Source organism: Neomonachus schauinslandi, chromosome 11, assembly GCF_002201575.2.
Source record: "Neomonachus schauinslandi chromosome 11, ASM220157v2, whole genome shotgun sequence".
NCBI lineage: Eukaryota > Metazoa > Chordata > Mammalia > Carnivora > Phocidae > Neomonachus > Neomonachus schauinslandi.
This window is the reverse complement of record NC_058413.1, coordinates 95,027,483-95,052,300: the sequence shown is the minus strand read 5'-3', so window position 1 is coordinate 95,052,300 and position 24,818 is coordinate 95,027,483. Positions and strand designations below refer to the sequence as shown.

General features: G+C 57.6%; 1 protein-coding gene across 4 annotated transcripts in view; it reads right to left on the bottom strand.

The window, feature by feature from the left end:
* Positions 1-816: 816 nt before the first annotated feature.
* Positions 817-24,818, bottom strand: part of TRIM29 (tripartite motif containing 29) — a 38,171-nt gene continuing 14,169 nt past the window's right edge. The window contains exons 6-10 of one of the 4 annotated variants that reach the window (XM_021696481.2): positions 22,717-22,809; positions 20,488-20,583; positions 19,269-19,376; positions 17,783-17,859; positions 817-1,018 (exon numbers count right to left, since the gene is read on the bottom strand). In XM_021696481.2, coding sequence (XP_021552156.1) covers positions 983-1,018; positions 17,783-17,859; positions 19,269-19,376; positions 20,488-20,583; positions 22,717-22,809 — 410 coding nt within the window. In that variant the 3' untranslated portion in view covers positions 817-982. Of the gene's footprint in view, positions 1,019-14,421; positions 15,568-17,782; positions 17,860-19,268; positions 19,377-20,487; positions 20,584-22,716; positions 22,810-24,818 lie in introns of those variants that run through there. The other 3 variants (XM_021696479.2, XM_021696480.2, XM_021696482.2) reach the window with 3 other exon arrangements.

Genomic DNA, 24,818 nt, shown 5'->3' with positions numbered 1-24,818 from the left:
TTAAGGCTGGATGGTACCATTCAAGTCCTAGAGCCAGGTGGAGGGCAAAAAGGAAGAGGATAGTGGTCAGTGGTATGCTGATAAGCGTTCAATGACTGGCTCTCTAGGGAAAAAAAAATGTGGCTATATGTGCATAATTTTGCTGATATAAAAAATAGGTTGCAAATATTTTACAAATACTAATAAAATGTACAATACCCTTTACTGTAAATTCTGCATAGCCTGTGGGTTCTCACAAAATGCTTCTGTTGATTTTTGCAAAACTCGTAGCCAACCTATGGTTGCAATTGACAGTGAGAGTAGTTCCCACCTGAATGTTGGTTGATATTTGCATTTACATTAGTGGGTAAAAAGAAAGAGAAACCACAAAGGTGTTCATCGGGAACTTTTTTCTGTTTGTCACCGATGTGAGTGACTTCTTCCCTGCATCTGATAATAGTCTTCAATTACTGCGAGAATATTTCCTCGATTTTTGGTGCCATTTACAATGTAATAGCTACACACACAAAACTCTTTTAAGTTCAATCTGCATTATTAAGATTTTCCCCATCACTGTTAAAGTCTAAACAAATAAAAAAACAATAAATGAAGGCCTGACTCAAAGCATCTGCTAATTTCCATGTTCTGGAGACTCCCACCCTGGCTGATTTCAATCTACCAACGTGACATTATCGAATGCGGATTTGGGAAGAGATGCTTAGCCATGCGCCATTATATAGTATTTCCAACATACAAATACAGTTGATGTAAATAACCTCAGGAGTATAGATAATAGTAAAATGGAGTAAAATAATTAGGACTCAGTAATGAGTTTTGAGTATTTATTACCTTTGTGTTTAATATAACTTATTTAATTGTAAGTTTGTATAATTTAATTTTTAATAATGGCCGTGTTTATCAACCAGCTTGCAAAATCACTGAAAGTTTAATAATCGTGGGCCAGTTCAAGGCAGCTCTAGCACCCGGTCGACGTTTTCAAACATCACCCATCTTCCTTACTGAGAGATCCAGTAGCTACCTGTCAAAGAAATGGGGAAACTGAGGCAGAGGGGATGAGGTGAGATGCAGCTGAGGTCCTAGAGCAAGGCAGCCTCAGGGAGGAGTGGCTGGTCTCGGGTGGGGGAGGGTGGGGGAAAGTCTGAGAGAGGCAGTCTCAGATGAGGGTGGTGAGGTCCGCGGAGGTTGTGGACGCGAAGGCGTTCAAGCCCATGCCCACATCACCACCACCAGCTCCCCTCAAGCTGCCTAGGCCAGCTTCTTCGAATGGGATCTTCTTAGTGAGTCTTCATGAAGAGACAGCCACACCCACGCTGGAGGCTGTGGTTGATTAACAAATTAGCTGCAAATCACTCGCCAATCAACATTCCTAACAAGTTCGCCGGCGTGATGGAAGATCTGCCCGAGCCACCCTGCTCACGGAGTCAATATATGAGGATCGGGCCACAGGGAGTCAGGCGGAACGTCTGGCCCCACTGGCCCAAGGCATTAGTGTATCAGGAGCTGGCGGCCCAAGGATCCCAGCTGCACCTGCCGGGTAGGACCGGCTTTCCCTCAAGACAGCCCACACTTCGTCCCCCTCAAGCCCTCGGGGTCCTGTTTCAGTTCCCCAGTTTCCTTCTTCACTCACCAGTGCCGCCAAACTTGAACTTCTGGGTCTCCAAAGTGAGAGTCATGGTAGCAATGCCAGGCCCTCCCGAGCTCCCCAGGCCCACCCAGGACTTGAACATGAAAGGAGAGCAGTGTGTCGTCCCGAACAACCAGAGAGGATGAGCAGTGGCCTTGAGCACACTCGCCCTGAGTCTGGATCAGCTTAGAAGCCGAGGGCACAGCAGGTGTTCTCAGGTTCTGGATCCTGTAAGAGGTGAGGGCTGCAGGGAGAGCGGAGCCAGGGCCCGGCCAGAGAGTGGCCCACACCCCGGCTTCTGACCACCCAGCCCGGAGCCGTCTCTTCTGACTCCATTAGCTGTGTGACCGTCGTGGGCAGGTTGAAAAACTTCTCTGAGTTTCCCATTTCTTCATGTTAAAAAATAAGTTAATAATACAATACATCCTTGGCTTTCATAAATTTAATATTTGGCCTTTGTTTGTTGTTGTTTTTAACTATCTAATGATCTGCCTGTTTGCCTGGGAAGCACCCACTCGCTGGCCCCGTTTGCCTTCCCAGAAGGCCTTGGTCTCCAGCTTCACCAGTCCTGATGAAAGCTTGGGAAGAAGGACCCAATGCCTCCTTCTAGCCTCCTGCTCCCCACTCCTCAGTCCAGAAGCTCGTTCCCCCAGTGGGACTTGGAATCTGGGTGCCTGTAGCTCAAGCCTTACAATTGATGGCAAAGCACCGGGAGCTCCACACCGGGATCTGTGTGGCCCTAAGTGGGCCAGCTCTGCCTACTCTCCTGATGTCCCTATTTTCCCAACCTTGGGGATGAGGGAACACGTGGGCCTGGGGGCCCCGCCAGACCGTGGGGCTCGGAGCTGGTTCTGCTACTGAATGGTTACTGAACACAAGCACGTGACGTGGCTTTTCTCTCTCCAAGTCTCCTTCCTGCCTTTTTCATGAGGGGCCTTATGGAAGATCACCTGGGACCACAGAGAGGACTGCCTGCCTGGGACTGGGGGCGCGTCTCCATCCTGCTCTCCCCTCCCTGCCCACCCCACCCCCTCAAGTTTCCCAGCCACTAGGGACAGCTCTGCTCCAGAAAGGAGCTGAAATCAGGCCCAGCTCAGCCTTGGGCAACTCCTGGCGGGGAGAAGCAGGGGGAGGTGAGCAGCAGGCTGGGAGGAACAGGGGTGAGCGGCAGATCAAGGGCAGCCAACACCAGAATGGGAAGGTAGGAGGGGAAGGAAGCGCTGACACAGCACTCAGTCTGCGAATTTCTGCCATAAATCACTCTCAGGAGCAGCCTGCGAGCCCTCGCAGCTGGAGGGAGGAAATTCTAGATATCCCAGATTCTAAGCCTAGAGCATTCTCCTGGAGGGCTGGGAACCTTGGTCAGCTCTTTGTTCTTGCTGGGGGTTCCTCAGTTTACCCCACTGCAAAATGGGGAGCACTAGCCCCCTCCTCTTAGGCTCTGTGCAGAGACAATGTCCCCAGGAGCACTGAGGTCCCCACACAGAGGTGTGTACATAAGCAATGGGATTGTTATTAGTGATTATCGTTCCTGACAGCATTAGTAAAAAAAAAAAAAAAAAAAAAATCACACCGAGCTCAGGAACATGCTTGCTCTGGGGTGTGGAATCATAACTCATGTTTATGCAGCGCCTCACAGCATGAAAACCCCAGTCATGTGTATTTTTCTCATTTGATTCCCACAACAAGGCAGCAATGCAGTTAAGGTGGAGATCTTTCCTCTGGTTTTACAAACGGGATTCTCAGTCTCCGGAGGTAAAAGGGCTGTCACTGGCCACTGAACCAGGTCGCTTGGGGGAGCGAGAACAACAACTCACATTTTCCCTTTCCACTGCCTCAACTCAAGACACTGGGAAACAGGGAACAAGCCGAATCCTGGGAAGGGGGTATCACAGGCCTTTGGGGCCCAGGTTTGGCTCCCAAATGTCCTGCTTACCAGTGGAGTGGCCTCAGCTACTCTCCGGTATGATGGAGGTCATACAAGCAGTCCCCACCTCCTGGGGTCCTTGGATGGGTTAGGAGAAATAATGAATCAGGGGCTCAGCAAACTCCCAGCGCAGAGTAAGTGCTCAGTTAACACCAGCAACTGGCTTTCTCATTCTTAAGCCTTAAGGGGGATGTGCTCTTGGTTTGCTTGCCAACTAGAGGCCAAGGGATGGATGTGGTGACAGCCCCCCCACCCAGTTCTCTCCCAGTTTGAGGGGCCCAGAAAGTCATTTCCATGTCTTTCTCACTTTTCCCCTCCAGGCCCACAAAAGCTGGCCTCACCAAAGGGCCAGAGGACATCAGCAAGGTGATGGGCATCCTGAGCTGAGGCAGAGGGAAGCCCGGATCTAGACCCTGGGGAGTGAAGAAGCTTCTGCTCTCACCCTGGGTTTGGAGCTGATCTGAGCCCAAGGCAGGCCCAGGAAAGAAGATCTGCTTCTCACCCAAGCCACGGAAGGGAGGAAGCTTGGGGGCAGTGCCAGGAGCATAGGCTCTGGTCCCGGCTGATCGGAAAGCTACCTCTGCCTCAGTTTCCTCAACTGTGAAGTGGAGTTATAGTACCATAGAGAGGATTAAATGTGGTTGTCTGGTAGAGAGGTTCCCTCTCTTCCTTCCCTGTGGAGGGCAGGCCACCAGGCAGAGCAACCTAACAACCTGGCTTCTCTGTCTGTGAATGTCGCTGGGTAGGGTTCCCGGGGCTGGGACCCTCTCGTCAGGCAGGACTGACAGACGGGAGTGCTGGCCATGGGAGCGCGCAGGGGCCTCTCCCACGTCATCAGGGCATACCAGCTGCCTCCGCCTCTCAGGGTGTGCCCACCCCGGACGCGATGACCCTCAGACACTGCCCTGGACCCTCCATGGCTGCCTGAGTTCCCTGGTCCCTGGCCCTCCTCCAGGGTCCCCTTGGCCTCCATGCCACACTCGGGCATCGCACGTGGTCTCGTCCTGCCCTGCTCACCCCCACGGTGGGCCAGCCAGGCAGGTGACGTGTTGCGAGACTCCCAGGGCTCCACTGTTAAGCGGTGTCATTTAGCCTGGGTTCTGTGTTTTGATTTTGCCCACCTGCATCTGTGTGCATTTAGATTAATCCTGTTAGCTAGCGGGAGCACGGCTGCCTGCTATTTATGAGGAGTGCTGGTGTGATTCCCTTTGGACACGTAGCCACCTTCCCTGGGCGGAGAAGCCTCCAGTTTTCTTCTGCCCACGGGTCCCGGGAGAGGCGTTGGCGTCCACTGAAGGGGCTGCCAGAGCCACCTGCATTCCGTCTCGCCCAGATCCACCCACCAGCCTGCACCGCCTCTTCCATCCTCAGCCCCTACCCACGGTCCCACTTTTATCGCACGGCCTTTGGTCTGCTGCAGCTCGGAGTCTAGGCTAAGCAGAAGCTTGCCCTGAGGGTGAAATGAGAGTATTTGTTGACAGCATTTGACAGGAGTCAGCCCTGGTGTGTCAGGCACAAGGCAGGAGGGGGGTGTGGTGGGCATCACCGGAAGCAGGGTCGGGCTCCGCTGTGATAGGTAAGGAACTGGTATCATTCCTATTTTGTAGGTGAGACAACTGAGGCCCAGAGAACTTGCTAAAGATGAGTGACCCCATGTCCGTGGGATTCTGGAGCTGAGAGCCGCAGTGGTGTATTGCCTTCCCAAGGTAGACAATCAGGGTGTGTTGAATGAATGAGTGACTTCACTGACAGGGACACCTTACTACCCCACGAAGCAGTCCGCTCTATTGCTGGATACTCTAGTTCCTGCAAAATTCTTTCTTTCGTTGAGTAAACACTGTCTGCCCTTTATCATACCTCCTTCCCGCTAGCCCTGGTTCTGCCCGTAGCAGTCTCCTGATGCCGAGGGGCTCGGGTCACCACTGCTAACTCCAGCCCCGGCATCCAGCGGGGCCCCTCCCTCCCCCACTCATAGCCTCAGGCACAAGCCCAGGCCTGCCCAGGGACCACAGGGCTGAGTCTGGGGAGTGACTGCCTCCCCCTGGGTACAGAGAGAGCCAGAGCCCCCTCCCTAAGGAGCAGGAGCTAAGGCCTCCACGGGGAGATGAGGCTCTTGTCACGGTGATGTGGGAGCCATGGGTCCTGGCTTTGTAACCCCCCTCAGCCACCGGGTCAGGTTATGGCAGGAGCAGGACCCAGGTGAGAGCAGGTGGCCGGGAGGGGGTGCCCACGCTCATTCCAGCAATCTGAGCAATCCCACGCTTAGTTAGCTCTGCAATGACATGGCTTCGGAGCTGACCAGTTGTGGCCCCGAGGCTGTCCTGACTCGTGAGACCCAGTCTCAGGCTGTGAGGCCTCCACAGCACTTGGGGGGCAGGTGGGCAGGGGGCGGGGAAACGTCAGGGCATGAGCCTCCCCACCCCCCACCAAGGAGTGCCACCAGCCTGTCGTGAAGTCAGGCAGGGGAGAGCACCCGAGTCCGCAGCCCGCCCCTCCAGACACGGTGGGAAGTCCGCCGGCCTGCAGGAATCATCCTGCCCCGGCCACCTCACCACAGCAGGGGTCCCAGCGCAGGGGCCCCCTTCGGTCTGCCCGTGAGGAGTCAGGCTGGGTGGGACAGGCTGGGACTGCCACCTCCTGCCTCTGGGACTGAGACCCTCAACAATCCAGGGCCTCCAGCCGCGTGCTGGATGCCGAGGGAGCTCCCCACTGACACGGGGAGCCTGGAGAGCCATCGGTTCCAACAACACCCACCAGTCAGTGTGACAGTCGCGAGCCTGGGGCGGGGGTCAGCGAGAGCCGAGCTCGAATCCCACGCCTGCAGGCTACTTCACTGCCCTGGCCTCAGCTCGCGTGTCTGTAAAGTGTGGATGTGTGATGCTTACCTCGCCACCTCACAGGAGTCCTTCAAGCCAATCCCAAAAGCCGACATACCCTGTGATTCTATTTGTTTGGCATTCTTGAAATAGCAAAATGAAAGAAATGGAGAACAGATCAGTGGTTGCCAGGGGTCAGGGAAGAGGGGGGAAGGGGAGGTGAGGGTACCTACGGAAGGACAACAGAAGGGACCCTCGTGGAAAGAATGGAAATCAAGAGGGCGCCTGGGTGCTCAGTCCATTAGGCATCTGCCTTCAGCTCAGGTCATGATCCCAGCGTCCTGGGGTCGGGCTCCCTTCCCTTCTCAGTGGGGAGTCTGCTTCTCCCTCTGTCCCTCCCCCCACCCCCATGCTTGTGCTCTCTCTCTGTCTCTCTCAAATAAATAAATAAAATAAAATTTAAAAAGAATGGAAACCAAGGAAATGCTCTGCACCTGGACCACATCACTGTCCATAGCCTGCTTGTGATATTGTATTTGGGTTTTGCAAGATGGTGTTATTGGGGGCAACATGGGATCTCATTGTGTTATTTGTTACAACTACATGTGAATCTTCAACTATCTCAAAAAGCTCAATTTTTTTAAAAATAGTTATTTTATGTCTGGCGAAGATTGAGCATCTATAACATTCACTATTCATGCTCCCCATCCCCTTGTGTTCCTCTACGAACTGGCAGGCCTGGGGAATTGGCATCATATAAAACTGTCATGGCAAACAGGGGGGTAAGAAGAGCCTGACTAGGTGTTTAGCATTTTTTTATTTCCCTGCCCTCCATGAGTGCCTAATAAATGCGCAGGTGATGGAATGAGTAAGTGAGTGAATGAACGAATGTCCATTACAGCAAGACAACTCATAACCTCTCAGGAGATGAAATGAAATGGACTTAAAGCAAGAGGTACTTAGGATAGACACAGGAGGGATCTTGCAGCCCCGAGACTGGCCAGCCCGAGTCCCTGCCTGGCTGCGTCCACCCCGGGCTGCACCATGGGGCGTGTCAGGGGAGGGGGAGTGGGCGGCGGGCCTCCGAGGACAGGAGCGCGACGCACTTTAATTAGCCCAAGAGTAAATTACATCAGACGTAGAGAGTCCCGACTTCTCCCGACGGCTTGGGGAAAATGGAAGCCTAGCATTTTCAATTTAAGGTTTAGTTAGATAATACCTATTGGTGCCAGTAGATTACAGAGTGGATATTAAATCCTTCAGGATTTGGAATCGGAGCATACAAATGGAATCCATAAGTAGGGAGAAGCTGCCAGAAGGAGCGGGCCCTCTGTCCTCAGCTAACAAGAAAGCCTCTCTGTGAAGGCTCAGTCAGCACAGACCGGGGTCCTAAAGCTCCTACCAACGGCTCCAGGGCGGTGAGGGGGGGGTTGGTGATCATTCTGGGGGCTCCCTGAGCAAATTCTTCCCACGTTACAGGCACAGATGCCAGGCCCCCGTGCACCCCACATTTTAACAATCAGAATTGGAACTCACACCTCAGCTCCATCCAGCCCTTCCTCTCCTCTCCATCTGGTCAGCTCCTACACTACCTTCAAACTGGCTCAAGCCTCCCTCCTCCAGGAAGCCCCGAACTCCACTCAGATTCCTCCCTGAGCCCAAGGAGCCTGGACTTCGGGGTGTTGCCTTCACCGACGGTTATCTTCTTCAAGGACGACCTCGTGCCCTCACCTCTCAGTCTTGGAAGGGAGTGACATGATCTATTCTGCACCCTCACTCCTAGGTGTACAGCGAGATCCAACACACATGAGCTGCACAAAAGGGGTGTTTACGTTACATTTGTATTGATTTTGGGGCAGCTGATGCATTTTGAATATGCAATACATTCACAGCCTTTGAGACTCAGAAAGTAGAGAAGGATCTGGGGCAGAAGTCTCCCTCCACCCTGCTTTGCAGGGCCCCAGCTTCTCCCCAGGGTAGCCAGTCTCTGGTGTATCCCTCCGGGCTCCAACCTCCAAGCAGATCGGGATGTCCATTTGCCCCTTTCTTAACAAAACAGCAGGACACATTCCACGTTATTTCCCTCACCACCTTTCTTGGAGACTGTCCTCATTCCTGCGGGGGATATCTTCAGGTTTCCGTCATCTTTGAACCAGGAAGACCCTGCAGCTCTAGGACGGGGAGCCAGTGGGACAGGGGGCTGTGAGGATGGACTCCAGGGTCCCCCCCTCTGCCCCCAGATGGGCGTGAGGTTGATGGGGCGCCTTGAGATGGCCTCTGAAGCTGACCTGGACCAGCAGGCTTGGGAGCATGAACACAGGGCCTCGGAGCCTTGGGCAGAGCCCGTGGGATGGCAGTGATGGTGTCATCATGGCTGGATGACATCCCTGGCAGGCCCAGCACGAAGTCTGGGGCTCAGTGAAGAAGGAGGATACAGCAGCTTATTAGTTTAAGCAGGATGAAATGTGTAAATTAATTACCCCGGCCACCCATGCATGTAGTGGCTGGCCCCGCACTTGGGGAAGACAAGCATTAGCGTCCGTTCCTGCGGCCTGGTAACCCTGGCAGACGCGGCTGGGAGGGCCCCTGGCCCCCTGCCCACCCGGGAGAGGAAGGGTCCCAGCTCAGCCCGGCCGCAGGAGCCAGAGCCGGGTGGTCCTGCCGGATAATCGGGTCCTTCCCTGGGATGGTGAGCTTGAATTCTGCCTCCACCAGCAGCAAAAGCAGGGGTCAGAAGAGAACGGGCAGAGGGGGTAAAGGGCCCACCCTCTGTCCTGTTCTGGGCACCTGAGCTCTTATTTATCAGGTGATACAAGGTGCCAGTCACTGTGGTGACCCTTTACTAGCTTCCTTTCATCTGATCCTCACAAAAACCCCGAGTGGACTCCATTATGAGCCTCATTGCACAGATGAGAAAACCGAGGACCAGGAAGAATAAGTAACTTGTTCTACTGACCCAGCGGCCAACTGGCCGTGTCGGGATTCACATCCAGGACAGCACACGGCCTCCCAGGGGGACAGACAGGCAAGGAGCCATCTCCGGGGTCATGTCACCCAAATGTGCCCTCCCTGCTTCCACACCCCTTAGCAGGAGTCCCTCCCCCCCTCCACCGTAGCCCGGAAGCCCCCGCTGTTGAGCTGTGGCCTCCCCTCCCCCACAGCTGGGACCTGCTCGCCCACCCACCTCACCAGCCCAGGGGCCCTCTGCTCTCAGCCGGTTTCCCAAACTGCCTCATCCTCCTGTACTCCTAGCCTCCATGGCTCTGCCCGTTCCTGCACCCGGACAGTCTACCCGCCACAGTTGGCCCCATCGTCCGTGTCTCCGGCCGCCGTCATTGTCCAGCTGGACCTCCACTCTCCACAGCATCACCATCCATCCCAGGGCCCTCTTCTTAGGGCGCCAATCTGATCCCTCACCATCCTGCGGGGGCAGCACCACACTTACAGGAAACCCCAACTCTCCGTGAGAGTTGTGTGATGGGACCCCCCCCACCGCTGCCCAGGGTCCCCTCCTCAGCACCCCCAGCCAGCTGACCCCTGCCCTCCCCACACTTGCAGAAAACACTCTCCAACGCAGGTCCCCCGCTGGACGATCCTCACCCCCAGGTCCACCGCCCCCCCAGGGGAGCCCGCCTCCCTCAGCCCTGCTCCCCCGTGTCCCTCTGCAGGGGACTTATCACATCCAAATCAGCCTGCATTCATTTATGACTTTATCCTCGGCTTCCCTGACGGGCAGTGCCTCCTGTCTCCCCGTGCCGAGGTCTTGGCACGCCATGAAGATTTAGGAATGGACAAGGAAACCCCCTCTGTCCCACCATCCTGAATCCTCAACCCAGCCCTCTCTCTCACCTGGGCTTGCACAGGGGACCCAATCCTGGGCTTCAGGTTGTCTGGTCCACGTCCCCCTCTAGGCAGGTCCCCACCTGAGCCATCAAAGACCCACAACCTCACCTCCCAAGGAATAATCATGAGTCCTTCTCAGGGACAGGCTCTCAAGGCCACGCCTTCCACTGATGGATCCGTCTTCGGCAAGTTGCCTGTAAGGACCAGGGTTTGCAGTCCACTAAGGGTCTTAACACGAAGATGGAACCAACCTCAGAGAAATGCAGTTTGCCCCCCCCCCCCCCGGCCAACCAAGAAGCCAGTGGGGAAACAAATTATCAGTCCACTTAGGATTAATTTCTTCACCACGTGCGAGCCAAAGACCTCCCCAGCCTGGCTTCTGTCCTCCCTGGAGAGCCCCAGGGACTAGGGTGTCGTTCTCAGCCCTGGGGAGGGTTCCTGCCTCCCCACCACTCTCCCTCTTGCAAGAGGGTCTAGTGGTTCCCACGACCCTCAGCCCCACCCCCTCCTCCTTGCCTTTGCCCTTCTCAGCCTCCGCCTTGGCGGGGTGATGGGTTAGGAACCAGGGGCTGGCCCACGCACCCAGCAATTAGTGTTTATCTCCCTCGTATATGCGGCTGAACAACAGTTCGTTTTCAAACTTAATAGTCAACATTCAGAAAGATAAAACTGCCTGGGTCCCTCCTGGGAGGCAATTTGAGGATTTGGTGGGAAGACCTGGATAGGAGCTGGGCTCACATCTCTGCCTCCAAGACCCTGCCCCCTCTGGACATGCGTCCTGGCCCCAGCTTTTACCCTTCTGATCTCCCCGCACAATCAGGAGCAAGATACGGATCTCCCCACCTTGCAGGCAGGAAATCTGAGGCTGAAGGAAGCCAAGGGACTCTGCCCCTCAATTTTCTCCTGCCTTGGATTTTGAGGACTCTGGCTTCCTATTTACCACCTGGCTTGGTGGGCTGACCTGTAGAGTCCCCTCAACCTTCAGGGGCTGCAGAACTCAGCCTGACATGCCCACCAGGCCCCCTCCCTCAGCATGCCCGCCTGCAGGGAGAGTCCAAGGGCAGCAGTCCCCCACATGGATGAGACCCTTCCCATGCCCCACACTGCAGTCCCCATGCCAGGCTGGGCGGGGTGTGGTGGGGTGAGCAGCAAGCCTCTCATTCCTGCTCGGCTGGGGGACTGCCGGCCTGTAATCACACATTCCACAGCCTGGGGCAAGGTCTATTTAGCTAATGAAGAAGGAGTGGAGAAAGGGGCTCCCCTGGTGGGAGGGCTGTGGGGCCCCCGGTCCTGACAGTGGCTTGGGGAGGGAGGTTGAGTGCCCATAAACTGCAGTGAAATGCTGCCACCTGCTGGCCATGTCTCAGACTACAGGGAGCTGTGGAGCTGGTTCCGGGGCTGGGAAAGTGGAAACTGGCCCCCTTCCCCCAACCCCCCCATGGTCCCGAAAAGGCTGGGGAAATCGAGCTTGGTCCCGGGTTGGGATGCTGTTGTTGCTGCTTTTGTTGTTGTTAGTCCGACAACAATAATATTACTGTGCCTCAATTACTGAGCACTTGCTGGGGCCAGGTGCTTTGCACATTGTTTTTGTGTCCCCAGCAATCCTCTAAGATGCTGTTTGCTTCTGACAGGCTGGGTAGCTAGCCGAGGTCACACAGCTGGTGAGTGCCACAGGCGGGATTCTAACTCAGGCAGTCTGGCTCCAAACTGTCGCCCAAAGTCTGAATTCCAAGTGTCATCTCCCCACAGGAATGTCCCGGATTACCCGCCCCCCCCCCCATAACTGCTTCTTAGCCTCCAAGGCCTGCCCACATGCCCACACCCTTCTAGAACAAAAAGGAATAACCCCTGACGTCATGGAGTCCATATTGCAGTGGGTCCTGGAGATCCAGGCCCAGAGCAGGACTCAGATGCTTCTGAGGCCCCCAGGCCCCCTCACCCCCTGTCCTTGTGAGCAGGGGAGGCTTCTGCTTGGGGAGGGGTCCAATCCCTGACTGGCAGGGTGTGGAGCTGAGGAGGGGCAGCTGGGCTGGGTAAGGGGCGCCTCGGGGATTTGAGAATCCAATCCACCTGGCTCTCAACCCCGTCCTGGTCACGGAGCCCCAGCTGGGATGGGAGCTCAATTTTCCAGTCCCTCCCAACCACCCTTGCTGCTGTGATCCTTACCCCACAAACTATTACAGCTGGGAGAGGACCTCAGGAATGATCCAGTGAAAACAACACCAACTTCTGTTGATGGAGAAGGTCAGGCCCAGAAAGGGCAAGCAGCTGGCTCAGATCACACAGCTCAAAGTGACTGAGCCAGGAAGAGAACTCCCAACTACCTGGCTAGGGCTCCCTGCTGAGCCCTAGTTCTGCTTCCCTCCTCCCCCAGCCCAGCCCTCTGAGGGTCCTCCCCCATCTGCCAGCAGGCTGCCCACAGCATGCCTAGAATTGCCTAAAGCCCAGAGCTGGTGGGGACCAGACACAGGGGAGCATGGACCAGGCTTGGCTGGTGCTGAGAGGAGCAAGAATGGAAACAGTCTTGCTTCTCTCCTTTCTCTCCCTTTCTGGGGAGACATGGCTCCCTTCCCCTCGACTCCCATCCCGGAGCCTGCAACGGTCCGATGTTTTCACTCGCTGAGGAGGGAGGCATTCGCAAGAAATGGAAGAAAGGATTCCCCCAGCTGCTTTCGAATCACAGCTCCAGTGGTAATGGAACTGGCGGGGAATGATGGGGAGAGCATGGTGCTCAGGGGACATCCCCGCCCAGGCCCCAGCCAGGGGCCCAGGGCCCCTGGACGCGGCTGTCCTCCTGTCGCCCCACCGTGCCAGCCTCCACACTACCGGTAGTTCCTGGTGAGGCCCCGGCCCAGGACAGGCAGGGGTCCAGGGAATTCAGCTGGACTCGGTCCCTCCCCTTCTTCCCTCCTCTGGAGCCGCGGCTTTGGGAAGGGCCCCAAATGTGGGGGGCCAAGGCCTTTCCCCGAGAACTGAGCATCCCTACAGCCCAGGAGCGTGACCCTCCTCCGCATCACAGCCACGGGGATTGCAGGTCCTAAAGCAGGTCCGGGAAGCTGCAGGGCACCGAGTGCTGGCCTGGGGAGGTGCTCCAGATAGCATTGCTCATGGAACCAGACCCGGAGCAGGGGCTGGGGAAACAGCAGCAGCCGATCCAGGGGACACTGTCCTCACAGCTCCCAAGGGAAAGCACGGAGGTGGGGGAGCATGCTGGTTCCATGGGAGGCAGCCTCCTTCCTGATGGCGCTGCACTGGGCCCCCTCACCATCCTCTCCTCTCCTACCCCCTCCCCTCTGCCCTCTTCGTCTGGCTCATTTCTCCCTTTCCTTTTCGGATCCCAAGGACCCCCCACCTCTACTTCCGGAAGCCTGGCCACTGGCCCAGCAGGGTGGGGAGAGGGAGGAGGGAAGGGGGTTGCCCCTCCACGATGAGCCAGCAGCTAGCTCATTTAGGTACTTTTACTAGGTGGCAGGGGAGAGGGCTGCTCCCCTGGCGTGGTTTGGCCTCAGGTGAGGAGCAGAGCAAGGAAGGACAGTGAGAATGAAGGGGCCTGGGGGGGGCGGTCCTGGCCACACCAAGGAAAGAGTGCGTTTTGCTTGCACCCTCTTTCCCTCTCTTCCAAGTCATGCTTCCTCCTGTCTTGCTTACCTCTTCCAGGAAACCTTCCCTGACTACCCCTCCAGGCCTCTCTGGGCTCCTCTCCTTCCTGCATGCCCCAAGCCCGGGAGGGTGCTGCCCTCAGGAGCCTGGTGGTTCTTCTGCCAGGCCTTGGCTGTGGGGTCCCCCTGCCCAGGAAGCTCTCCCCACCACAGAGAAGCCCCTGACCAGTCTCCACTCCAGCCTATACACAGCCATTCCTGGGGTCCTGCTCCCTGCCGGGGATGGGGACAGGGACAGGGGATGGGGACAGGGGATGGGGGCGGTCTGAGCACTCACAGGCCTCAGGGTATTCAGCGTACCCCAGGGTGCCCTACTCCCCCCATCCTCCCTTCTGTTCACTGTTAGTGAGGCCCACCAAGAACAAAGGTCCAGTCTCCTGCACTGCACCCCAGGGGCTCTGATGGGGTGAGAGGGAGACTTGATGGAGCCATGTCTTCTGGAGGAAAGAGGCAAGATGACCCCACACTAATCAGTGGTGGGAAAGTGTCCTGAAGACCTGCAACCAGTCCCTCTGGGGACCCTCTAGACATGTTTGTTCAATACAAAGGAAGTCCATGATCAATGGTTTATTCCAGAGGGGAAAGCCCAAGCTGAATGCCCCCCTTCTCCCCCTGGCCAGCTGGCCCCCGCCTCCTTGCCCCCAGGGCCCTTGGGAGGGATGGTGAGAGGAGGAAGGGCCCCACCTTGCTGCTCCTACTTTGGTCCCTCTCCAGGCCCTGCGCCCCATGACAGCGTGCGACATGGAAGGTAGTCAGAGGGAGGAGGAAGACGGATGGGGGCAGTGGATGAGGCTGGGGGGCGGTGGGTGTTAGAAATAACAGCAGCAGTTACCTGGAAATTGCAAGTGACCAGCCGAGACACACCGTCCCCGGCTGCTCACTTGCCGTCACCAGGGAGGACACAGAACAGCAGGACCACCAGGATTCCAGAGGAAAATGGCATGTCCCTTGGGCAGCTGGGCCAGGAACTATGTTCATGGATGGATTATATCATGTTGAGGGAATTGCTTATCTCAGCAGGTAGAAGAGGGACCTATCTTGGCTAAGACCATCCTTGCAGCCAGGAGAGCCCATCCCCAGGGACCTCGGGACTCCGCGCGGTTACGGTGACGCCCGGCAAGGTGGGGATGATGCTGAGACCCTGAGAGCTTCCCCTCCACGGCGGCCCAGGGCTGCAGGCTCGGCCTCCTGATGGGGCCAGGCTGGTGGGAAGGAGAAGTTGGGCCCATGTGGATGAGAGGCGGGCAACTATCCTGGCCAAGCACCTACTGACCACATCACAGGGAAGGAGCCTTGGAGAGAAACGGCCAACAGGCCTCATGACAGCAGGGGCATGGGTGGGAGAGGCAGGCTGCCACCACGTGGGCCCCAGCAATCCCACCCAAGAGGAGGGTGGTGGATTAGGGGAGAGAAGCCAACCTATCTCCCACCCCTGCGATGGCTGGTCTCTGAGCACAGGAGAGATGGTGACCATTAGAAGTCCCAAAGCTGGAGAGGGGCCTGGATGGGGCCTGGCTGACGGGGGGAAGGAGGAGGGGGTCCCCCTTCCACGCAGATGAGCACAGTAGCGAGAGCAGCAGGATCAGCCGGGGAGGGCAGGGGTGCCAGGGCCTCGGTGTGCTGCCTGTCTGGAACTCACGGGGCCTCGTTGGACCCCATCCCATTGCCTTTGTTGACATAGAAGGGCCGGTAGTGAGACTGTTGGGGAGGGGAGGGAAACAAGAGTAGTTAGGGAGGGCAGATGGCAGCAGAGCCGACCAGCCAGACCCACCCTAGCCTCACGTCCCCCGGGGAAGCAGCAGTCCTCTGAATCCATGGTTCTAGGGGCCTGTGGCCCAACCCGCAGGCTCTATCTACCCAATATTATCAGAGTCTCCGTGTTCATATCCCACTCAGAGTTCATTCCCGCCAGCCGGCTGATGAGCATGAACCTCAGCCCCTCATCCAACCTTCTCTCCGTGGCCTAGGAGCCCCCCTCCCCGCCCCAGCACCACCAGCTCCCTTTCGCACAGCATTTTCACCTCTCCAGAACTGCGCTGTGCTGTTATGTGTGCCCTGTATGGAAGGAAGGGTTTTTACAGCCGCCCAATTAAGTGGGTTCCTATTATCATGTCCATTTTATAGATGAACAAATCAAGGCACAGAGAGGCTAAGAAACTTGCCCGGGGCCACCCAGCTGGTGAGTAGGGGAGCTGGGATTCAAGCCTCGGCAGTCCAGCTCCACAGCTCCCCCACGACCCCCCGACCCCCCGACCCCCACAACCCCACCCAGGTCTCCAGATTACTCCTTGAGTCTCAAGGGCATCAGGCATTTGCTTCTGGGCTCTCCGCATGATTCCTCTGACAGAGAGGGTGCAGAGAAGGCAAATAACTGCCCAGCCCAACACGGAGTTGGGGTCCCCAAGCCCAGCCCCTTCGCCTCTCTCATCCTGGCCCCTCATTCAGGAAGCGGTCTCAGCACAGAGCCGGCAACAACCTTCCCAGCTCTGCTCTGCTCCCAGTCAGCTCCCTGATTCAGGGTCATAGCACGTCAGAGCTGGATGGGCTATAGAATCATCCAGGCCCCCGACTCCTGTTACAGTTGTGAGAACTGCAGCAGAGGAAGAAAGGCTCACAGGAGGCCACACAGCAAGTGGGTACAATGGTGAGGGCCACACCCCAGGCATCCTGACTCCCAGGACAACCTCCCTCCCACGCGAGCACCTGCATCCATTCTTCCGGCGCTGCATGCTAGCCACAGACATGGGAACCCTGCCCTGCCAAGCAAGTGTCTCAAGACGGTAATGAGCTTTCTCTGCTGAGACCCAAGCCCTGGGAGGTGGAAGAGTGTGTGGTAGGGAGGGCAAGGACTGAGTCCAGGAGCAAAACACCTCTTTTTTTCCTCCCCATATCTGCTTTTTGCAGTCCTGCTCTTGCAACGCCCCTGGGCCCAGCTCCAAATTACACATGCAATCACTTAGCTCCCATCACCAGCAAATTAAAGATTCTCTCCAATTAAACCAGCCCCAGTTGCCGTGGCCCGGAGCAAATCACCTCCCCATGCTCTGACCTCCAAATGCAAAGACGGCAGGGAACTGGGGACCCTAGCCCCTGTCCCCGGCCGAGCCCCTGCTGCCACCCATATCCCCCGGCAGCTGTCTGTCTGCCTCGGCCCCAGGAGAGAAGCTTTCAGGGCAGTGGAGTCATAGCCTGTGAAGGAAGGCCCTGCTCACTGAGGTCCTGGGTGGGGGTCAGGTCGGTGGGGCATCAGGGACCACCGTATCTCAGTACTGCATTACAAAACTGCAGAAACAGAGTCTCAGCGAGGGAATCTGACTCACCTAGGATCCCCTGAGCTGGCCAGACCCCAAGGCCACGCTCCCCTCTTGTGTGGTTCTTCAATTCCCAGTTCAGGGACATTAGCCATTGAGCCCCTAAATATCTCTATTCCTGACTTTACAGCCTCTGCCTCACCACGTTATCACCCCAACGGCCTCTGTGCTGTCAGAGCTGGGGAATGGCCCCAGGAAGGTGGGGCCCATCATTAGGATGTCCGTCCCCCGGACTGAGCATTTCACACTCGCAGAGCTGATGGGGACAAAGTCCCCATTCAGCAAGTACAGACACCCAGCAACCATTTGCCAAATTAAAGAATCAGGGCTGCCCACTTTACAGATTAGAAAACTGAGGCCCAGAAAGGGCATGCTTACCCAGATCCACTGCCTGTTAGCCCTGGGTCTCTGCTACCTTTCACTGAATGCAGGAATTCAGGCCCTGCTGCCCCCTCCCTCTGTCTGATGGCCCGGGGAGGTCACATCCTCCCCCCACCTCCCCTGGGTGATTGATGACCAGCTGCCCCCCGGGGAGCCCCGTTCAGTGCCCATTCCGGACATGCCTATGCCCAGACAGGCTGTCCTGGCAGCCCCTCACTCACCAGCAAAGTCTGCTTGCCAGATTTCCAAGTCTGGGGCTGGGCCTTGGGGCTCTGGCTCCTGATGAGGGAAGGATAGCCTGCAGAGACAGGAGGCACTGGTTGGAGGAAGCAGGGCTGACTGCTGGGGCCTCCGGGGAACACAGCAGCATGGGTACCATCTCCAAAGTGACCACCAAGCTCCAACCAGCCCACTACCAAGGGCAGCGACCCCTGAAGAGATGTGCAGCAGCTGGGGGGTGGGCACCGGGGCAAATCCTGGGGAGGCTGGCCAAAGGGAGGAGGCACCCAGGCAAACAGAGGGCGGAGGAAAAGGCCAGGTGGGCTGGGCCAGGCAGCAGGGGAGTGTTGCCTCCAAATCCAGGTCCGGATCAGGATCACATTATTCCGCAAGGATGTCCCCCCATGAGCCCTGAAGGTTCAGACCACGGACCCTGCCCCTTCCCATGAGCACAACTGGCCAGGGTCTCCACCAGGAGGCGCCCTTTCCGACGGACTATGCTGCACGGCCAGGGCTCCCCCTTCCCCACCGTGCAGACCTTCGCACAGGTCTTCTCGTTAACCCTCACCCCGTTTCTGGGAGAAGTTTGCCCTGAGCTGCACCTCCAGGAAGCGGCAGTCAGGATGCGAACCCAGGTTTTGCTGGATGCTGAAGCCCATCCTCATGTTCCTCCTGCCCGGTTCCAGGGCCTCTCGGCCCGTTCTAGGAGCAGGAGGCTGGGGCCGGGGACAGGCAGTCACTTGCCATGTGGCTCAGGTCCACGGTTAAGACCGCAAGCCCACGGGGCCCGGAGCACGTGGGTGCTATCTGGGCCTGGTCCTCCCACCTGCCCTGCTCCCCCTCAGCCCAGTGGGATCTGTAAGGAGCTCTGGGCCACAGAACTGTGGAAAGCACTCCTGGTCTCAGCCATGGGCCTGCAGGGACAGGCCTCGGGGCCTGGGAAGGAACAGACTATGACCCCGACAGGAGAAGCTCAAGAAATAAATAGGGTCTGTCCTTGGCTGGGGCAGCCCAGAGCCCCGTTCCGGCTGCTCTAAGGGAGGATGAGCCAGCCAGGCTGACCCTTCCCACCGTTTGCATTTAGCAAGAGGGTGGAGACGGAGCAGAGAACCCGGGTCTCTCCCTGCACTGGGGGTGGGGGGGCAGCCTTGGAAAGAGGGTTCCATGGGTCCTGAGTGGGAGGTGGAGAGAGGAGGAATTCAGATCTCAATTCTCAGTTCCCAGAAAGAAAAACCCACGCCAGCCACACAGGAGAGGTGAGGATGGGGATGGGGGCAGGGGGTGGTCCAGAAGATCAGCCTTGTGCAGCAGACAGAAGTCCAGTGGAAGGGTGAGCTAGGGATGGTGCTGGGGGTTGGGGGGATGCATCCCTCTTCCAGCAACTCTGGGGAGGAGGACCAGGACACCCTAGAAGTGGCAGAGAGCCCCAGAGGATGTCCCATCTGCCCTGCTGTGGGAGAGAGAAGGGGAGGGAAGACAGGCAGGTACCAGGATTATTTTTAAACCGTCCACTGCCGTCCAGTGGTTTGGAAAACTCTGTGGTTTTCCATGGCTGTCCCAAGGTGGTGAACTGATAGGGGGTTTTCCTAGCGCCTGCTGGGAGAGAGAGAGGGATTAACAGCACAGCCTGGTCCCAGGAGGGGCCAGCAGCAGTCACACCTCAACCTGGGGTGCTGAAATGCGGGAGCCTCCCTCCAGGACTGCTGGAGTAGGAACAGGCGGGGGCCAGCCTCATGGGCAGGGCTCGGTGTATTTGAGGAGGGGCTCTCCTAGGGCAAGGTCTCTGCAAGCCGATGGGGAGATACTCTGGAGCGTGAAAGCTCCAAATCACACCGGAGGTGACCGTCTTCCCTGACCTGTAGCCTTTGATCTAGGCTTGACCAGAGAGGATATCCCCGGGGGTCTTGCAGGCTGGGTCCCTCCAGTCATATTCACCTTCTAAGGTGAGCAAGGTGAGCTGGTCCTTCCAAGAATCCCTGCCCTGGGGATAGGCTGGGATTCCAGCCTGGAAGGGACAACTGAATGATAAAGCCACCTTCGAAAGCCACTGCTTGGGGGCCTGCCTGCCCTGCCCTCTCTCCTCCCTCTCCCTGACCACAGCCAGCCTGGTATCCTTGCATCCAGGCCAGATGTCTCGGGCGTCAGAAGACAGACTGGCTTACACCACAGCCCACAGAGCTGCCCCTAGGGCCTTTCAGAAGAGACAGGAGGGGCTTGGCCAACTCAGCCTGGTCTGGGGAGCTGAGTCAGACTCGGGAGGCTTTAGAGATCTAGTCTAGTCCTGCCTTTCTGGAAAAGGGCCTGACAGGACTCTGGCTCTGCAGGATGTGGCAGGCTGTTACGTGGCCACAGTGTTCTAGAGTCAACGGAGGCCGGCCGGCGCTGGCTGAACAAAGCTAAACTTTCTGCAGCAGGAGGACTCAGTTAGGCCTGATGGAAGCCCGCTGGGGATGTCAGGGGCAGGGGTGGGGTGTGGCATCCCCACCTCCCTGACAATGCAGCTCATTGTTAGGGACCAACATTCGCTGAAACAAGCCCCGGGCCCAGGCTCCCCTGACAGCTGAGACTTGGATGGAGGAGGCAGCTCCCTGGCTCTCAGGCCGGGGTCTGTCCCCTCCAGGGTGGGCGGCTGGTGAGGGAGGGAGCGGAGGCCAGAGCAGAGCTTGGAGAGGGACAGAAAAGGCAGGGCGGGGCAGGGAGAGCTCACCTTTCAGGGAGAAGGAGGAGCTGCCTTGGACTGCAGGCCCCTCGTCAGAGTTCTGAATGGTGGAGGAGTATTCCCAGACCCTGGAGCTGTAGTTACCTGGGGAGCACAGCAAGGCGCATCAGACCCGCGCAGCCTGGCATGGGGGTGGCGGGCAGGACGAGACCATTTCTGTGAATCTGCCCAGCCCCTCGGCATGCTTCCTGCCAATCCTTCCCACCATCAAAGTTGTCCTAAACCACCAAGTGTTCGCCAGTCCCTGCCACCCCTGAAGGCCCACTGTGCTCAGACTCAGGTACCTAGTCCTTAACCAGCACACAGCTGATTTCGGGGGCTGCTGCCTGCCTGCCCCCCTCACCACCACCTCCACTTCCTGGCTTCACCTCCCTCAGCTCCCCTCCGACACCCCACCTTCCATCCGGGCTGCCTCTGAGCTCCCGCCAACACCCCAGGCTCTCTCTTGCCCTAGGCACGATGCAGATACTCCACCTGCTTCCCATCCTTAACCAATGTGCTGGGTCTTCTGGTGTCAGCTTCCCTGTCCTCTTCCCCCAGTCTGTGTGTGCCTCAGCCCCAGGCCTCACGTCACTCTGCTCCCCATTTGTCCCCCTGGGTTATAGTGGCAAGTTTAATTGGGGGCAGGGGACACGCCTATCTGGCCCAGCATCACATCCAGCGCCTGGTGTGAAGCCTGGTCCCTAGGAGATTTCATTGTATGGTTGATGGGTGAATGAAAGAACAAATAAACAAATAAATATAAACACATGCTAAAACTTGGGGACAGAGGCAGTTGGTACAAGTCCTGACACTGTTTGCCAAGTGGAAGAGGCTGACGAGGGTCTGCTTAGAAGGACGCCCCTGCAGTCTAGAGGAGAGAGGCAGTGGGGAGGGTGTGGAAGGAAGAGCAGGAGCACCATGAGGGCACTCGAGTCTGGGGCCTTCAGAGCCCCCCACAGATGACGCACCTGCCCCGGGCCCACCCTCTCAGCAGCCCAGAGCACTGGGACTGTCCCCAGTCAGCTCACTCCGTGGCAGAGGGCCCAGTCCTGGTTGGTGGTCCTCTCCCACAGCCGCCTGCAGGAGGGCGGGGGCCTGACATTGGGGCTCAGGAATCAGAGGCGGCTGGGGGTGTCTGCCCGCCCCACTGTGAACCCCTGCCACATCCCAGTGGGCCCCTAACGAGCCCATCCACCCAGAGCTCCAAGGGGCCAGAGGCCCACCCTTTCATTCACTCGTTTGTCCACCCCTCCTCTCTTTTGACTCATGTTCCCTGAGCCCCTCCTTCTGGGCCCTGGGATTGCAGTAGTGAGCCAGAGAAACCCAGCTTCTGCTCTCCTGGAGTGCGCAGCCTACCGTGCATGTGGGAGTAACCATGGGCATCCAACCCTGACACAGAGGCCTGGCCATTGCCCTGTCTACAGGTGCCCCTGACCCTCCAGATCTCTCAGGGCCCGTGTCCTCACTGAAGAAGCCCCCCACTCCCCACCTGAGACCTCCCGGGGCCATGTCTGGTGGAGCTGCCCCGGGCCCACCCTCCCGGCACATGTCTGGCAGGCACCCCAGAGCCTCCAAAACCCTGGGCTCTTCGAGCGCATGGCCCTACACTTGGCTTAAGGGTGCCCTCGCCACACTGGGCAGAGGGGTGTCTGTGCTCGGTAGCTCTCCCTGAGGAAGCCACGGCTCCACCCCTCAATCACCTTTTCTGGGTCTTAAGGACGTGTCCCTCACCTGGCATGGCAGCAATACGTCCTGGATCTCCAGGGACGGCCCTGCTTTGTGTCCTGCCATCCATCCCGCTTACGCAACTTTAGTCTGTCTTAACCATCATGATTTCTCAACACAGACGTGCATCCATCAGCAAAGGGCCCAGGTCCTCTGCAGGTCCTTGGGTCACGACACTTGCTAAAGGAAGCTTCTACACATAACCCCCACTTCCGGTTTCCCTGACTCACTGTTCAGGGAGAAGAAGATCCTATGGACTCAGGGATTTCCAGGCTGCCTCCCCACAGCCTAACTGATGATGTCACACACCATCACACACACAGACACACACACACGTGCACACACACACACACACACTTTGAGCTCAGTAGGACTCCTCCCTGCCTGTCTCTGGGCCCCTAAGCCCATCCCACCTCTCCACATTCCCCTCACATTGGGGAGTCCAGCCCCCCGGCCCCTGGCCCACCCCCCACAGGCCCTGCCCCTCCTTGTGCTGAGCCACTCTCTCACCTTTGGTGCCATAGAGATTGTTGAAGTTCTTCTGGTTGGTCTCCTTGGAGAGGCGGCTGGGGGACCCCGGCTGGTAGGCTGTCCTGGCCCCACCTGTGAAGCAGATGAGCTGAGTCAGCTTCAAGACAGGCCCGTGGCTTCTGACTTGAGGGGGTTATGCGGGACTCCTTGTCCCCAGACAGCTCCCACTGCCTGTCCCAGGACCGGGGATTCCACCACTAAGACAGCTCCTCTGGGTCTAGATTAGGCAGCTGCTTAATTTTCCCTCCTGATCAGGACACTTAAGAGTGAAAGGAAGACTATTAGTAAGTAAGCAGGAGCACCTGGAGCCTCCTGCATAGACAGGGACGTATGGTCACCCTACTTGGGCGGCTTTGAGGATCACCAAGGCTGGAGAAGCCGACACCTCCCTCCTGAGCCAGTCTCTGTGTGACGGAGACCCCAGAGGCTGGGAGATGGGGTGCCTGTGACAAAGGAGGATCATGGCAGCTGTGGGGGGCGCAGGTGTTGGGCCCTTGGCCAGGTGAGGGCTCGCCAGTGATGATGAACCGGTGGCCACAAACATCTCCCAGGTGCTCCCCCTCCAGGGACAAGACCTCACATTGCTCAGGATCCTCCAAATTTGGGTTCTCAGAACAATCTTGAGAGGCTGGCAGAGTGGGCTCCATACCCCCACTTTACAGATGAAGAAGGCATGCTCCCCACATGTGTCCGGGTCCTTCGATCAGCTCCTCCCCTCCCACCTAACGAACACCCCGCTCCCAGATCTGGCCTGCCTGGCCAAGCACCTGCTGGTCCTTCTGTAAGCCTCTGCACCTGTGGGTCCTCTCACCTGGGTGGCCTCTGTCCATCACGGTCATGCCTCTTTACTGAGCACACTGCCCGTCTTTCAGGGACCTGGAAACCAGCCTCCACAGGGAAGTCTTACTGCCTGAGCTCACTGCCCCAGAGCCCCCAGACTCATGCCAGTGGCCCTTGGGTGGCCTTGTCTCCCAATCCCCTTGCTGACTCTCCCTGGCCCTTCCCTTGCCTCTACCCTGAGCCTGGGAGCTCCCAGAGGGCAGATTTCCTCCTTCCTCCTGTCCTCAGTGCAAGGGCAGGGACACCGGATGAACCTGTTTCTTCCAACTACAAATATCACCTCCTGACTCAGTGACAAGCTGAAAGACTTCCTAGCATCTGAGCCGAATTTCTCTCCTCTCAGGCCCAAGGTCCCCAGGTCCTGGCTCAAGGACAATATCTTGGCAGGTGTTCCTCCCTCTGTCCCCTGTTGCTGCTCTGTTCCTCTCCCCACGAACTGCAGTGGAACCCACACCCCCCTCAGTCCCCTACGGAGCTGGGGGAACCAAGCAGGGACCAGCTGAGGGGATCAATGCACATCGGGGTCCTCAGAAGGACCGACCAGGGCAAGGGACACTGGGGAGGCTGGTTAATGCCGCTCACCGGCTCAAGGACTGGGCTCCAAGGACAGTGCCCTGGGAAGGGAAGGGGCCAGGCTGGCTGGCCTGGCCCACGCCAAGAATGTGGGGCAGGGGAGACTCGGCTGCCCAGGTGCCTCGCCAGGCCTCTGCCAGGGCCCAGGTGTTGTTTTCAAATTGGGTGGAGCAACAGAGGTTCCTCCTGCTGAGCTCATCTCTAAATCCCCTACGCCCTTCCCGTGGTGTGTGTGTGTCTGAGGTGTATGAATCACTCCCCTCTCCCCAGCCCCTTCCCCACATCTCCCTGTCTCCTTTCTCACTTTTCCCCACACCCCCACTCTTCTGAAGACCACTTCATCACACGCGCACACACACACCCTCTATCTGAGGGCTGACACACCTGGCTCACCCCCCCTCCCCCTTATGTAACGGTCATTGTTGTGGTTTGTTGCTGGTGCAAAAAGATGCAATAGGTTTCCCCAGGCCAAAGACAGGCAGGCTCTGGTCTATACCTCCACCCAGGCTGGCACAGGCCGGGACCATCCAGGATCCAGAGAGGGAGGGCTAAGGGCCAGGCGGCATGCCGGGAGGGAGAGGTGAGGAAAGGTAGACCAGCTGGCTGTCTCCCTGTCCTTGAGGAGCAGAACGGCCCTCCCCCAGGACTACAACAACGCAAGCAGGAGC